This window comes from Candida oxycetoniae, assembly GCF_023343755.2.
Source record: "Candida oxycetoniae strain CBS 10844 chromosome Unknown scaffold52, whole genome shotgun sequence".
Taxonomy (NCBI): domain Eukaryota; kingdom Fungi; phylum Ascomycota; class Pichiomycetes; order Serinales; family Debaryomycetaceae; genus Lodderomyces; species Lodderomyces oxycetoniae.
In genome coordinates, this window is record NW_026055429.1 from 44863 (window position 1) to 61377 (window position 16515).

The 16515-nt window shown below is 38.2% G+C and overlaps 5 protein-coding genes across 5 annotated transcripts; 2 read left to right on the forward strand and 3 right to left on the reverse strand. All coding sequences in view use genetic code 12, as the record gives it.

The window, feature by feature from the left end:
• Positions 1 to 763: 763 nt before the first annotated feature.
• On the reverse strand, positions 764 to 3142 carry MES1 (methionine--tRNA ligase; the record flags this gene model as incomplete). Its single annotated transcript, XM_049323683.1, has 1 exon — positions 764 to 3142. The coding sequence occupies one exon, from the start codon at positions 3140 to 3142 to the stop codon at positions 764 to 766; it is 2379 nt and encodes a 792-aa protein (XP_049180495.1).
• A 156-nt stretch (positions 3143 to 3298) lies between these two features.
• KGF56_002454 (glutamyl-tRNA(Gln) amidotransferase subunit) lies at positions 3299 to 4741 on the forward strand (the record flags this gene model as incomplete). The annotated part of the gene is made up of 1 exon (XM_049323685.1): positions 3299 to 4741. The coding sequence occupies one exon, from the start codon at positions 3299 to 3301 to the stop codon at positions 4739 to 4741; it is 1443 nt and encodes a 480-aa protein (XP_049180496.1).
• A 387-nt stretch (positions 4742 to 5128) lies between these two features.
• On the reverse strand, positions 5129 to 10244 carry SSD1 (mRNA-binding translational repressor; the record flags this gene model as incomplete). Its single annotated transcript, XM_049323686.1, has 2 exons — positions 5129 to 5985; positions 6167 to 10244. The coding sequence occupies 2 exons, from the start codon at positions 10242 to 10244 to the stop codon at positions 5129 to 5131; spliced, it is 4935 nt and encodes a 1644-aa protein (XP_049180497.1).
• A 2331-nt stretch (positions 10245 to 12575) lies between these two features.
• On the reverse strand, positions 12576 to 13799 carry KGF56_002456 (uncharacterized protein; the record flags this gene model as incomplete). The annotated part of the gene is made up of 1 exon (XM_049323687.1): positions 12576 to 13799. The coding sequence occupies one exon, from the start codon at positions 13797 to 13799 to the stop codon at positions 12576 to 12578; it is 1224 nt and encodes a 407-aa protein (XP_049180498.1).
• Positions 13800 to 15183: 1384 nt separating this feature from the next.
• KGF56_002457 (uncharacterized protein) lies at positions 15184 to 15678 on the forward strand (the record flags this gene model as incomplete). The annotated part of the gene is made up of 2 exons (XM_049323688.1): positions 15184 to 15208; positions 15281 to 15678. 2 exons carry the CDS (start codon positions 15184 to 15186, stop codon positions 15676 to 15678), a joined length of 423 nt encoding a protein of 140 aa, XP_049180499.1.
• Between the last annotated feature and the right edge of the window lie 837 nt (positions 15679 to 16515).

Consider the following 16515-nt stretch of genomic DNA (forward strand, 5'->3'; position numbering starts at 1 on the left):
GCCAGTTAAAAAGGCTCGTGTAAACAGTAATGACATTGTAAATCTAATATGAAAAAATGCAACCTACCTGCGACCTACCTGCGACTCAATTGCGACCTAACTGCGACCTAGCTGTGACTCAATTGCGACCTAGCTGCGACCTAACCGTGACTTAACTGTGACGTAACTGCTACTCAACTGCGATATTTCCGGGGGACCTGGCGCTTATATATGCCCAGTAGAAATAACAAGCAATAAGGGGAATTGTGGGGAATGATAAACAGCCCGGGGAAAAAGGATACGAAAAGATCTATTCATACATAGTAATAGTGTGAGAAAATGTTCTATTATAAAATCATAAGTTTTTCCAGTATAACAGATTAAATATATATACATGTAATAGATAAGCATAAAGTGTTGTTTGATAGAAAAACATCAGACCCAATCTATGCAAGACTCTCTATACTAAAAAGAATACGTGATCCAATATCTCAAACCCATGTAAGTCGAAAGGGAATAAACTGAGCTATTTTGGGGTCATCTTAAAAAAAATACAACTAAGGCCAAAGAAGAAGAAGAAGAAAAAAAAAAATGTTCTTATTCCGTCGGCTCTAAAAAAAATGGTAGCAAGTTAGGGCCAAAGAATATGGCTAGTTCTATTGCTATTTCTATGCTTCATATAAATAATCAAGATCCGATGACCAAATATTAGACCTGCATTTCTACATCTCTACATTCTCTCTATTTTACCTTGTTATCAATCCTATATGTGTTTTTCACTTTTTCAAGCTTCTGTTTTCTTTTGTCCCCCATATAACTTTCTCCATTCTTCAACCTTCTTTTCATCAATTCTAGTAAACAAATATTGAGCCTTGCCAATATGGTGTCCCGGCTGTAATACAGGTACAAATTCATCGGTTATTGATAATGCAGGAGCATTCAACATCTCATTGATCTTATTGGCAATTTCGGGCATAAATGGCGAGATAACCGCTCCAACCAAATAAACCAAGTTCAATGCAGTTACAACAACGGCATCGGATTTTTCCGGAAAGTTATTATATAAAGAGTTGTCCAATTTGTTTTCTTGCAAAAACTGATTTCCTCTCGAAGAAATCAACATTGCTGTTTCCAACCCTTTTCTCAAATTAACTGCTTCCATGTTTGCAATATAAGTCGATAAGAGTGAGTTGATTTCAGAAACAAATCCTCCTTCATAGTTTGGGATATTCCTTGTGTCATATTTGGGCAAAACACCGTTATATTTGGCAATAGCAAACTTAACAATACGATTGACAAAGTTACCCAAGTTGGCTAATAACTCACTATTGTTCTTGGTTACGAAATCGTCCCATGAAAAGTGAGCATCACTAGTTTCCGGTCTGTTTGAGGCCAAGTAGTATCTCCATACACTTGAGGCAACTCCAGTTTGTTTGGCATTGTTACCGAAAACTCCAATACCTCGCGATTTGGAGAATTTGCCTCCTTCATATTGCAAATACTCGGTAGTGCTCAAATGGTGTAGCTTGGTCCAATTATCACCTGTACCGATTTCCGTGGCAGGGAAAACAACCGTGTGGAATGGTACATTATCCTTACCCATAAATTGATACAAATCGACATTTTCTGGATTCCTCCACCATTGCTTCCAATATTCAGTAGAACCTTCTCCTTCTCCTTCTCCTTCTCCTTCTCCTTTTCCTCTTTTTTCTTCTTGTTGAATGCCTTTGAAATAGTTTGCGGTGATGGAAACATATCCGATTGTGGCATCGAACCAAACATACAAGACTTTATTTTCGTAACCCGGGAGAGGAACAGGTGTACCCCATTTCAAATCTCTTGTGATACATCTAGGCTCCAACCCTTGCTTAATCCAAGAATTTGTAATGGTTTTGGAGTTTTTTGACCAAGCTCCTTTTTCACTAGACAAGTCAACCCATTTTTTCAAAGGTTCCTCTAATTCGTTTAACTTGAGGTAAATGTGAGTTGATGGTTTTACAACGGGCTTTGTACCATCAACTTTACATCGAGGTTCAATCAAGTCTAAGGGATCCAACAATTGTCCACATTTGTCACACTGGTCTCCTCTTGCATCTTCGTATGCACATTTTGGACACGTACCTTCTACAAACCTATCTGCCAAGAATGAGTTGTGGTGTTCGCAATACAACTGCTCAGTAGTTTTCTCCTCTAAATAGCCATTATTGTACAATTTTGTAAAGATATCTTGAGCAATTTCAGTTTGCGTTGGAGTTGTAGTCCTTCCAAAGTAATCAAATCCAATATCAAACCAATCATACACCTCTTTATGAATCTTGTGGTACTTGTCACATAACTGTTGTGGAGTAACACCATCTTCTAATGCCTTTGTTTCTGTTGCTGTACCGTATTCATCGGTACCACAAATGTATATCGCATTGTAATTACGGTTCTTGGCATACCTGGCATATATATCAGCACTCAAAACGGACCCAACAATGTTCCCCAAATGTGGTACATTGTTAACATATGGTAAAGCTGATGTGATTAAGATATTACGCTCGTCAGGTTTGGGTACAATTCTGTCTGCTTGCTTCTTAACGAGATGGTTCTTTGTAAGCTTTTGCGCACCGGTGTTTTTCTCTTTTGGTCTTTCTAATTTGGCAACGCCTGGTAATGATGACGATATCTTGGGGTTTTTGCCAAGCTCTTGAAACCAAGTAGGCGCTTCGCTCAAGCCATTGTAGACTGGATATAATGCTGCGAATAAGATAATCTGGGTGGGGTTGGGAGCCAGGTCCATTTTGTCCGACAATAATGGCACGGCTGGTCTTGGAGTATTACTTAAAGCTTCTACTAACAATGCCTTTTTTTGATTGGTCAATAACGCCTTGTGTAATCTCGACTCTTCAAACTGAAGAAACTCATTATTAGTGAAATCGTTGGCCAAGTATTTAACAATAGCGTTTACTTCTACCAATTCAAACCCTGTTTTCTTATCCCTTAGTAAAACACTCTTGTCCTTACCCTTTATCTCATCATCAGCACTCTCGGGGATTTGGATTTGAATATTCACGTCTGGCCTGTAAACTGCTAAAGCTATTGACAACTTTAAATTATTCACCAAAGAGATCAAGGAAGATCCTCTGGATCCAAATACCTCTATACTCGTACTCGTACTCATTTACTCAACTTGCAAAATCAGAAAACTAGTAACGATTATGAGTCAAGATCTTTATTTCAATGTAATTTTTCATTCTTTTTTTTTTTTCCTATAACCGCGCATCGCATCCAACTACCAACGGGTCATATTCATTTTTTGGGGGGGATGAGGTGCAAGATGATACAGGTTTCACGATGTGTGAGGCGATATTTGCTGCACCAGCGAGCTGATAGGTTCAATAGTTTGATTTCGCAAGATATAGTTGTGCCACTGCTGCCAACCTCGTCGGTGGGAGGCGGTGGTAGCGGCAGCGCGGTGCGACTACTTGATGGACTCAGGTACGCATGTAAGGACAACATTGTTACCAAAAACACGACAACCACTGCTGCATCTCGTTCTTTGTTTAACTACAAAAGTCCCTTTGATGCTACAGTGGTTAAGTTATTATCTCAGCAAGGAGCAACCTGTGTAGGGAAAGCAAATTTGGATGAGTTTGGTATGGGTTCCGCCAATCGTAACTCATTTTATGGACCAGTAATAAATCCATATAACGAAAAAGCCATTTCTGGGGGGTCTCTGGGTGGCTCTGCAGCTGCGGTAGCAGGTAGTGATCCATTGTGTGATTTTGCCTTGGGCACGGATACTGGCGGATCAATTCGACTACCCGCAAGTTATTGTAATGTTTTTGGCTTTAAACCATCCTATGGGAGGCTATCAAGGTGGGGTATTGTCCCTTATGCACAAACATTAGACACCGTTGGAGTAATAGCTAGAGATGTGGATACAATAAGGAAAGTTTACCGAGTTACCAATGTCTATGACAACAAAGATCCCACATCGTTACCAGAAGATGTCCGTGCAACGATTCAAACTACGCAAATGCCGCCTGAGAACAGCACTAGGGAAAAACTAACTATTGGTGTACCGGAACAATTTATAATGGAACAGGTGACACCAACTGTTAGGCAAAAATGGGAAGACGTTTTGAACAAGCTCTTGGATCTTGGCCACAAGTTGGAAAGTATATCTATCAAGAGCATAATCAAGGCACTACCAGCATACTACACTTTAGCTACATCAGAGGCAGCCTCGAACTTGGCCAGGTACGATGGAACACGCTATGGCTACACTTCAAAACTAGTAGATATTGACGGTAATGATCAAACAATGAAATTGATGTACGATAATAGAACTCAATCTTTTGGCGAAGAAGTGAAAAGACGAATCATATTGGGAAATTTCACATTAAGTTCCGAATCTGCTGATTACTATATGAGGGCAAATAAACTTCGTGAAACGCTAAATAAGGAGGTTTCATCCTTCTTCAAAAATGAGCATGTTTTGTTGAAAGACGGTCAGCAAAAGCAATCAAATAGTAACCTATGTGACTTGTTGATATCACCAACAGCTATGGACGTTGCTCCAACAATCGAGGATTATGTTAGTCATGACAAAGAAAATATATTAAATGGATTTGTTAATGACATTTTCACAGTTCCTGCATCCCTTGCTGGATTACCGTCCATTTCTATTCCTTATGATGGGGTTGGAATACAATTGATGGGCCAATACGGTGACGATGACTTTGTTCTTGATGTAGCTGAATTGATTAAACAGTAATGGGGAAAAATTCAGCTACAAAATGAAAGCCACGCTAGATACAGGTCTAGATACAGGTCCAGATAGAACTCTAGAGGAGAAGGATTATGTATTTAGCTTCAACATCTCTCTATCTTATAAGACATTTTGACTTGGCAAATCTATTCAATGTTCTATTACAAAACACTTGTATACAAATAAAAACTAGGTAAGTTGAATTATCATGACGTTCGTGAAAAAAAAAATATACAAAAAAATAAGAAAAGTCGGGTGGTATCATGGATCTTTGGAAAAGCAGTTGTTGAATTAGTCTTCCAATCAAGATCAAAATCAAAATCAAAATCAAAATCAAAAAAAAAAAGAAAAAGAAAAAGTAACAAATAAAGTAAAGTAAATAAATCAACATTACTATTTCCTCCCTAATAGGGTTAGGAACTCTTCCCTCGTCTTCTGTTGGTCTCTGAAACAACCCAACATACAACTTGTGGTAGTCGAACTTCCAGTCTTTTGAACTCCTCGACTAACCATGCACATATGTGTGGCCTCAATAACAACAGCTACGCCTCTAGGTTTCAAAATCTCACTCAATGCCATAGCAATTTGTTTTGTCAACCTCTCCTGCACTTGAAAACGTCTAGAGTACATTTCTGCTAGTCTTGCCAATTTGCTTAATCCCAAGACTCTCTTATTTGGAATGTAGGCAATATGAGCTTTCCCAAAAAACGGAACCAAGTGATGCTCACATAATGAATATATTTCAATATCTCTAACAATAACCATCTCATCGTGATCCTCCTCAAATACTGCTCGTTTTATAACGTCTCTTATGTTTTCTTCGTACCCTTTTGTGAAATAAAGCATAGCTCTAGCGTATCTCTCTGGAGTTTCAATAAGCCCTTCACGAGACGTGTCCTCACCCAATTCCTCCAAAATCACTTGCACGGCATTAGCTATCCTCTTTTCACGCTTCTGTGCCTCTTCCTCAGTTTGATCGATTCTGGACCGCGCTCCACGCGACGGCCAAGATAAACCATCAGAGTCTATTGGCGGATTGAGAATTAAAGGCGAAGCAGCGCGTGTCTGCAAGGGACTATTAACATTCAGCTGCGATGGTATTGACATAAGTTTAGCCCTTTTTATAGGCAAGATTGGCTTGGGCGCATGCGTTCCATTAACTGGCTCAGGGTCTACAGATGTTATCTTCTGGTGTGGTAAATGCTGTTCTTTGTCAGTCATAGAGTCTGGTATTACTGTAGGGCCATATGCTAAAGATTCGTAGGGGTGTCTATACTGACCAGGTATCTGTCTTATCACCCACTTGGTAAATGAAATGAATTTTTCACGAGGAAGAAAAAAAAAAAAAAAAAAAAAAAAAAGGTTACTCCTTCTTCATCATCTACATAAACGGATTTAAGATGCGTACAGTCAAACAAGGCAATGTCATACCGATTTCAGCCCTCAACAATACAGGAACTTGTTTCAATTCCTTAATCACTTGTATGTATGAGTCTCCTTCAACTCTCGTCTCAATATTTTGCAAATATGGCGCTAATCCATTTGCATATTGATTACTATTATCATTCGAATCAGTAATCACTGATGACGAATTCGTCCTTGTATTATGAGGCATGTGTGATTGAGTTGGAGACGACGGCATGGACTTTGTAAAATCTTCCTTATGCTTATACTTATGCTTCTCGTCTTCAGTGTTGTTGCTTTTGCTCTTGTTGTTGTCGCTGTCATCGTTATTGCTAAAAGTAGTCATTGGGATCTTCATTTTAGGAAGCTCCAAATTCATTTTTTTCAATTTCTCAACAATTGAATCAGTTGCAAAATTATCCTTTTCCAAAATTGTCTTGTTTTGAATCTTTGCAGCCTCAGCAGAAGTGGTTCTGTACTTATTTTTGATTGAGTTTCGGTACGATAAAGATGATTTTTCATCTGGTGGTATATATGTAGCAGAATCAACACCCTTTTCCCAAAATAACTCCAAAATTCGATCATTCTTGTCAAATTCGGCTTTTGCCAAAGGTAATTGATCCCCATGCACTCTTTTTTCGACCCCAAATTCGGGGATAAACACATCAAATGCAGACTCGTAAACCTGTACTACTGTTCCCATGCACAATACTTGACCGGCACTTTCACTGATTTCATTGATAGTTTGAGATAACAACAAGTGGATTGCTTGTTCTTGTGCATTTGCCGCACAATCCTTTTTGAAATTACAATAGTCTGCAGTTGCCTTTAATGAATCCAAATCCTTTTCCTCGGTCTCTTTATACATTATTGACCTCAACTGTCTATGAACAATCAAATCGGCATACCGTCTCAATGGTGCTGTGAAATGGGTGTACAAAGGAAGATTCAAGTAGTAATGACCATAACTATCTGGATCTTGTTTTCCTGCAACATAGTACTTGCCTCTTGACATACATTTGTACAACAAAATCTCAACGCACTGTCTTTTCACTGGGTCTTCTATTTTCAATAAAGAGTTTTGCAATGTGGCGGAGTTTGTAGTATCAATTTTAAATCCCAAGTTGGTGGCTTTTCGTACAAAAGTCTCAATCTTTTGCAACGTTGGCAAACTCTGGCGACGTAAAAATGCCTTGTTTCCTAATCCAACCTGTATCTTTGCCGCAACTGCCGAGTTAACTTTAAACGCAATCTCTGATATCACATCAAGTGCCAAGTTATCATCAAAAATGTTCAAACTCAAAGACACTTTTTCATCATCCAATTGATTCAATAACGTTAAATTGGGTGTGATTCCCAAGTCTCTATTTGATAAACGATGACGACGAAACTCTTTGGCAATTAAGCTAAAAGTTTTGATGTAATCACAAGTTGCCGACGAAATATTGTCGACTGGCTTGCTATCTAATATGCTATTGAAAGAAGAATAAGTAACCACTTGCTTGGCAACAATAACTGATTCCTGAATGTACAAGTCCTCCACCTCGAAATTTGTTGTGTCGATATCAAAGATAACTGAAACAGCAAGATTTTTTTCATTTTCCTTGAAAGAAACCAACTTTTGAACTTGCTTGGGGAAAAGGTGCACCACTTTCTGAGGAAGGAAAACTGATGATGATCTTTTCTTGGACTTACGATCCAAGGTAGAACCTGGCTGGATAAAGTAGGAAATGTCACAAACATGAAAACCCAATTCGATTTTTGTATTTGATAATCTCTTCACGTGCAATGCATGATCAACATATTCTCCATTTGGCGAAAAGGCAATGATATAATCATTCATGTATGCCACCCTATTTGGATTTGTCAACTCCAATTCCACCAGTGGTAAGTCGTATGTTGAAGCAGTACTAGACGCATCAGACACATTGTCAGCATCATCACCCTCCTCCGGGTATTCATCACACAAAAAGTTGTTGTCTCTCAAGATGGAATCCACCTCTGTTTCTGAACTATCAGTTTTACCCAATTTCGAGACCAACGTACCAAATGGATGCAACGAGGTAATTGGCCATCTTTTAATAGAAGCAACAAAAAGTTCATCGGCATACTTTTCATGATTCTCCACAAAGTCTTTGGGCGCTTGCTCAGTAGGAATAGCTATTAAAGGTACCTTTTTGTCTGTTGGTTTGAACCAGACAATTTTTGGCGCCTTGGGGGTTTTTACCGAAGATTCATTTCCTGACTTCTTGTCTCTGGCAGCTTGTGCAGCTTGGGCCGGTCTTAACAATCCCAATGTTCCAGCAAACAATTGACCAGGTATACGATCAACAACAGCTACAACATGACCTGCGTATAAAGGCTTGATCTCATCATTGATTTCTTCTTCTTCAACCAAAAGCAAAGACTGTCCTTCAACTTCAACATCATCATTCTTCTTCATAGTGGGTCTTTGCTTAAGAGAACCTCTTCTTCCAAGTGTTCCTTCGTCATCTTTGTCATCCTTATTGTTGCTGTTGCTGTTGCCGTTGTTGTTGTTGCTGTGACCGTTATTATTATTGTTGTTGTTGTTGTTGTTGTTGTTGTTGCTGTTGTTGCTGTCTCCTATAGCTGGCGCTGAGGTGGCATCATTATGAATATCGTCATTCAATGGTCTCGTGTTGTGATCCTTCCTTCTTTTTTTCTCCTCTTTCTCCTTCTTTGAATCCCAAACTTCGTCCACTACTAGTAACTCCACGGCTACCAAATCCCCTTCTAAAGCACGATTACGGTCTTTTGACCCACAGATAAAAATATCGGCGTCCAATAATCCGTCTGTAGACACATATGCATCTGATCTGTTCTTCTTATTAACCCTAAGTGTACCTGTAACTAACCGGCCCTCGTTAATCAATTCTGGAAGAGACGATTGTGGCAAGTAAGGTGCAAAAAGAGATTTTCGTCCATTGTTTCCGCCAACATTTTGACCTCCTGGTCCACCACCTTGAGAACCGGCAGCGGTGCCACTATTTGGCAAGAAGTGTGACAACGATGAAACGGACGATCCGCCACCATACGAGCTATTGCGTGGTTTGTGACCTGGTACAAATGCGCCCATGCCTGGAGGTTCCAAAGTAGAGCCTTGTCTTTGATGCTGGTTGAGTGTGGTAGCTGTAGTGCTAGTATTAGCGTGCAACTGACCTTGTTGTTGTTGTTGTTGTTGTTGCTGCTGTTGACTTCTCCAATTTTGGTTGATACCATCGGTGTTGCGTGAAGCGGTTCTAAAATGAGACGTTCTTCTATTATGAGCACCACCGCGCTCTGGCGATTGAGTTACTGTAAAATTCGGAGTTGGAGGCAACAAGTTATTTGTCTCCGGCTGTGCTGGCGTTGCCGGAAATTTAAAAGCTTGTTGTCCATATGCCATAGATCTCGAACGATTGTGCGTTAAATATGTAGGATTGCTACTCGTATCTTCACCATTTCCACCACCACCACCACCATTTCCACCTGCTGGAGGTGGGAATTTGAAAGAGTCTGCTCTTTCACTGTTATCGTCACTCGTTTCTTGCAGGACCTGGACTCTTGGGCTCGATCCTAATCTGCTTGTTCGTTGCTGATCGGCCGCCGCGATTGCCTCATTTAATGCTAAGGAGTGTCTTCTTGAATGACCATGAGCTGTAGCGCCTGCGGATCCGGTTCTTTTGTGTGAGTTGATTGAAGAGTTTCGAGAATGCGAGCCCCTGTAATTAGTAGGTTGCGATGAGTACAGTGTATCTGAATAATTTGAAGATGTCTGCGGTGGGTACTGATATTGCTGCTGCTGATGATGATGATGATGCTGCTGCTGCTGCTGCTGTTGCTGCTGTTGCTGCTGTGGTGGCGGCAATTGTAGCTGTTGTTGTTGCCGCTGTTGCTGTTGTTGTTGTTCTAAGATTTGCTTTTGCTGTGCTTGCACCTGATCCAATTGGCGTTGTAAGTTGTATTGTTCAACCATTAACGTAGTCAATTCAGAAGGTGAACGCCTATGTGCAACATGCAAATTCTTTCCCTTTCTACTAGAGACTCTTGCTGGTGCATCATCTCCATTAGGAGACAATGTATTGCGATCTCGCGAGATACTCATTGAGTGGGGGTCCTACTAAGGTATGTCTAATCCGTGTGTGTGTGTGTGTGTGTGTGTGTGTGTGTGTGTTTTTTCCGTGTGTGTGTTATCCGTGTGTGTTATATATCTTTAAGTTATCTGTGTGTATGTGTGTATGTGCGTATTGAAGGAAATGCGAAAAAGAATGAATCTATATTAGTTGATTTCGGCTTTTAGGTGTAGCCTTGTGACTCTGATTTTGCCTGTGTGCTGAGAGAATGAAAGAGTAATACCCAAAGGTAATGGCAAATAAACTCAAATTTTTTGTTGAACCAAGTAAGAAAAAACTGGAAGGAGAAAAAAAGAAAAAAAATTAAGCAAATCAAGTTAATTTTTCTTTGGCCCTTTATTTAACACGCAAGTAAAGTTATAGTATTGGTAACGAAGACGAAGATTGTTATACATAATAGATATATACGGTATAAGACACAAACTACGAGTGGGTGTATGGTTTGTGGTTTGTGGTTTGTGGTTTGTCTTTTCTTTTCTTTTCTTTTCAATAAGTACGCCTTAATTTCTTTCTGCTCATTTCGTTACTACATTGAACTCGTATTGTCAGGGCAATAATAACCTTTTGTTAACAATACACACATAGATTATTAACAATAATATTCCCAGATTTTGTTACAAAGTTGGTTCAATTTTACCTCTTTTTTTTTTTTACCCTTGCTGGCACATTTTATTTGTGCTAGGATTTGACCCTGCAACTTGCTGTAGGAAGTTAAAAAGGGAGTCAAAATTTTTCATAGGATTACAATAGATTATTCAATACTCTATTAATAAAACGATTCTGGCCCCGCGAATTTTGGGAATTTTACTAATGTGAATCCCATTTTTGACATGGTAACCTCTTTTTTGTGGGGTTGACTCAATGTATACCAATTTCAATAGCTTTCCAGCTTCCAATTTGCAAGTCTGGTAAGTTGCAAGTTTGGTAAGTTGCAAGTTTGGTAAGTTGCAAGTTTGCCAATTTGCAAGTTTGGCAAGTTTATTTTTCACAAATCAGGGGTTTCAAGTTTCAAGGGTGAAAAATGTAAAATAAAAGAATTTTGTTTTTTTTGGAGTTAATAGTATGGAGATATCAAACCCTCAATCTTCTTTCCCTTATAATGTTGGTATGTCTAATTCTCTTTCAAAAAAGCTAGAGACACACTTGTCTCTACCTTTTTTGTCTCTACCTTTTTCGTCTCTAGCTTTTTTATCTCTAGCTTTTTCGTCTCTATGTTGATATAATATTAATCATACGCTTACTGTCCTTTTCCTGAATTAGACTATGTAACGGACACAGCAATCTCCTGCAACGTTTCCTGTTTCAGCATCGTCTTCGGCTTCTTTTGGTGCCTCTTGCTAATTATAATTTGTCAATACCAACAAAGTATTGATGCTAGTTGAATTACATTAAGCTGTATTTGGAAAAACTCTTGGTATTTGAAATATCCATTTTTATATAAATTGCAAAAACCTTGTTGTCGCAAGGATTCTGTCTGTTTGCAAAATTTGAAGTTCTTGATTCAAGGATCTTGGTATTATTACTTTAAAATGGTTTATATCCTTTCACAAAGTTGACCTGGTCACCCCTTTTGACCTCGGTTCATTCAACCTAGTTATTTTTAAAATATCGAAACAAACTCGTCTAATGTGATTATGACAAAAAAATAATAGATTATTTTGTCTTGAGTGCCCTTGGTTTGGTGAAAAACTTTGAGTCATACTGCTAATATTTCTATTGATATTATTTAACATGAAGTAGGGCGTGTAGCTCAGTTGGCAGAGCGTTTCCTTAGCATGGAAAAGGTCTTGAGTTCGATTCTTAACTCGTCCACTTTTTTTTTCTTCAACACAAATGTGTAATTGGTTTTTTTCTTTTCATGGCAGAACCGAAAAAGAAAAACTAGAATACATCATTCGTCCAAATTTGACACTATCTATATTTTACAGGATCCACACATATTTATCTGTAACCCCATTTTGTAACTTGAAAATGTGTGGTGCAAATTTATCTTTGGTTTAAAAATTGGTCAATAATCGATTCAAAAATGTTGTTTGTTAAATTTCGCGACCAACGAAAAAAAAAAAAAGAGTATTCTTTAAAAAAAAAATAAAAAAAAATGCCAACAGTTAAAGACCAACAGTTCAATTGTCACTCATTATTACATTTTAAACTCATTGATTGAACTATTGTTACAGAGAATAAATATGACTTTGGCTTTTTTATTGTAAAAACAATATTCATTTTTTCTTTTTCATTTCTCTAATCTATCAACAACTTTTTTCTTTTTTTTTTTTGTAAAAATATCCTCTCTAAGTATATACCTATTTAGAAGCAATTTGAAGCTTAAATGAACTACATGAACCATCACTCAATTTGATACTAGTTTGAGCAGTTGAACCACCACCAGTTTGCGAGCCCAAACACCAATTGTAGTTACCACCATACCCAATAGTAGAATCCTTGACTTGAAACTGGTTCTTTGAAGCATCAACTGAAGATCCACAAACAAATTCATTAGTAGATGAATTGATACCACATCCTCCCTTAGATGAGGTAATAGTGATTCCACCATATGTTGATTGAGCAAACTTGTAAGTTGCACAAGTACCAGAAGTGTACCATTTACCATTTGAGATCAAACAACCTGATTTACCAGATAAATCAATGTAACCTCGGGAAGGGATCCCAGTTGGTATTGAGCCGGAAGTGGTGGTCTTGGTCACGACTGGATCCTTATCATCGCCACCATCGCCACCATCGTCTCCTCCTTGCTTTGGTGGGAAAAGAATTCCCGTGCTTGGACAGTTTGAAGAAGATAAAGGAGCAATTGGAATAAAATCGTTTTGCAACAAGGAACCTTTAATGTGGTGGAAATACCAGACTTCGCTTATGGCGTTGTTTGAATCACACTTGAAATAAACATTTTGACCAAAGTTTGAGCTAAGCGCATTTTGGATTTGAGCTTTGGTGTAGGTTTTGGAGTTACTTGGAGTGATACCTGCGTCGACTAACCATTTATAGGTTGGCAAAGTTTCAAACAAGTTATACAAGATTGAGTAGTAGTCGTAGACATCTTGGTTTGTTTGATAGTTTGAATAACAACTTGGCTTAATTGTGTTTATGCAAGTACCATGCTTGTTCCATTCGTGAGCCCATAATGAGTGATCTTTGCCATTAATGTCTTTCCAAACAGCGTTCAAATTGTTGTACAACTTTTCATCATTAAATTGATCAACCAAAATGCTTTTAACGGTGCTACCATCATTGTTGATTTCAATTGAGGTGTCACAGAACTGTTCATATGTACCATCACAGTTATCTGGCCACAAGCCATGTAAGGTGAACAAATCTGACGGACCAGTTGACGGTGAGTAGTCCCAGAATTGCGTTTGTAAAAGAACACCACCTGGAGATTCGAAACAACACGAAGCCGAGGCTGAGCTCGAACACGAAACAGGTGAATCTGACGGACAGTTACTAGCGAAAACTGTTTGACCAGCAGCGTGAACAAGATAGTAAGCAATAGCAAAAAGAATAATTCTCATTTTCTTTTTGTTATACTTTTATAGGGAATTGGGGTATATAGACTTTTAAAAAAAAACAACACGAGGTTTGACTTGAAGATGGTTGAGGGAATATTGTCTATTATTTATAATCCAGAAACCTAACCAGAGTTTAGTTCATTTATGGGTAAAGCTCTGTTCTTGTTGTTGAACGATGGACGGCTCTAATTATGTTTTTTTTGGGTTTATCATAAACGGCTCTAACTAAGTTTTTGCGTGTTTCAATCATTTTCCAAAACACGGGTTTTATTACCATTGTTTAAAATTTTCCTGCGACGACTTGGAGGAAGAGGAAAAAGGGGGGGGGGGGGGAAGCTGAGATTTGTACTCTTTACACTAAAATAGGTGAAACGTGCGTTTCTTTTAAGATACGCCCAGAGGGAACACAGTTCAAGAAGAAGTAGTTTATATCTGAATTACAAAACAACATATGCAGGTGTAAATGACAGCTTCTCGCATCTGTTACTCGTTTTTCAAGCTCGTTTTCGTTCTACTTTGTTTTTCAAATCTATATTTGATGATTTTGAATGAAGTAATAATTCTCCATTTTTGTCTCTTTCCTTTTTTCTGCACATTCCTCTATTTCCTATTGGTCTATTCCGTTTAGGCGGTTTTGAGATTTGGTTATAGGGAATACACAATCAGCTTTTTAGAAGCCCACGTTTTTAAAGACAAAATGCCCTATGCTTAGCTTCTATTTTTATTTTTTTTTTTCGCAGCCAGTGAGGATATACCATTAACAATTGATAAAAATCTTTTTATAGGGATCGATTTTGCTCCAAACTATCTTTCTCGAAACTCACACGGGTTTGTCCAAACTTATTTTGCTTCAAGTATTACACTAAACCAGTGTATTATAGACACCCTGATAGTCAGTGCTGCTCCACTATCTTGCTCTGCTCGATAGTGTCACTACTCCTTGGACTAAAAGAAAGTTTCTTTTGCTCATAGATACGTGTAAACGAGAAACATAATGCGAATAAAAAAAATTAAAAAGGCAAAGACCCACCCCTACAAGGAAGTCACACTCCCTCCCCCCCCCCCCCCCCCCCCCCCTCCCTAGACTCTTTAAAACTAATTACATATCTCACACTAAATCAAAACTTCTTCACAAATTAACATGCTAAATTTACCTTTTTTTTCAAGTTAATTGTGGCAGAACAAGCATAGTGCGACGCAAAGTTTTCAACATTGTCAAAAGTGAAAACGAAAAACAAAAGATGATGAAACAATGGAAATAAAAAAAAAAAATTTGAGTTGTGTCTATCTTTTTTTTTTTTTTTCAGGAACCATTTTAGATAACAAAGGAATATATACTGGTGTATACACCCCTTAATTAGCCCTAGTCTAAAGATAACGTTTTAAGATGATCTGGTTATCGGAAAGACAGAGTATGTGTATCAAATATGAACTATATCTTATCTAGAGACAACAGTAACTAACAGTTTTTTCTTTTTATAAAGAATTTGGCGTGGGATTCACTGCAGGAGGTATCTTTTTCTTTCTATTTGGAATAATAACTTTCTTTGATCCAGGCTTTTTGGCATTGGGTAATTTGTTATTCATAATTGGCTTGATACTAATTATTGGTCCACAACGTACACTTTTGTTTTTTACAAGACCTACAAAGATTAGAGGGACTGTTTTTTTTGCCTTGGGGATCATTTTGATTTTATTGAAAAGATCGTTTATTGGGTTTATATTAGAAAGTTTTGGAATATTGGGATTATTTGGTGATTTCTTTGGCACTATTGTTCAGTTTTTAAGGTCTATACCATATATTGGAGATGTTTTGAATTACCCTTTGATTGCCCCAACAATTGATAGATTGGCGGGAATAAGTAACACTTTGCCCGTATGATAGAGAAAATTAAAAGGGCCGACACTATCGAGCAACACTCAGTAGATTGTTACAACACTCAGTAGATTGTTACAACACTCAGTAGATTGTTACAACACTCAGTAGATTGTTACAACACTCAGTAGATTGTTACAACACTCAGTAGATTGTTACAACACTCAGTAGATTGTTACAACACTCAGTAGATTGTTACAATACTCAGTAGATTGTTACAACACTCAGTAGATTGTTACAACACTCAGCAGCTTGTTACAATACTCAGCAGCTTGTTACAACACTCAGCAGCTTGTTACAACACTCAGCAGCTTGTTACAACACTCAGTAGCTTGTTACAATACTCAGCAGCTTGTTACAACACTCAGCAGCTTGTTACAATACTCAGTAGCTTGTTACAACACTATCTCGCTCTGCTCGATAGTGTTGACGGGTTCGACGAGGATAGAACAAAAAGCAAAGAACCAGGACCGTTGTCGGATTCTAGCTTTTGAGTTGTACTATTTATATTTATTAATGTACATACTTATTTTGTATATCTATATATAATTTTGATTCCAAAAGGGGTGTAAAGAGACATTACGATCGCCTCTTTGTCTATCATCAAAGGAGTCTCTACAGTTTTGTCAACCATTTTCTTTCCAATCCACTCTCCTTCCCCCCTCACTCGATAGTATCGCTCGATAGTGTTAAGAGTTAGTGTGTGCTCCACTAGCTCGTTCTGCTCGATAGTGTCTAATTCTGAGCTAAGTCACATGATAGTAATCATAGCAACACTTTTTCACATGTGAGATCCCAGATAGTTTAGTGGCTAGAATTACCGTTTGTCGCATGGTAGACCAG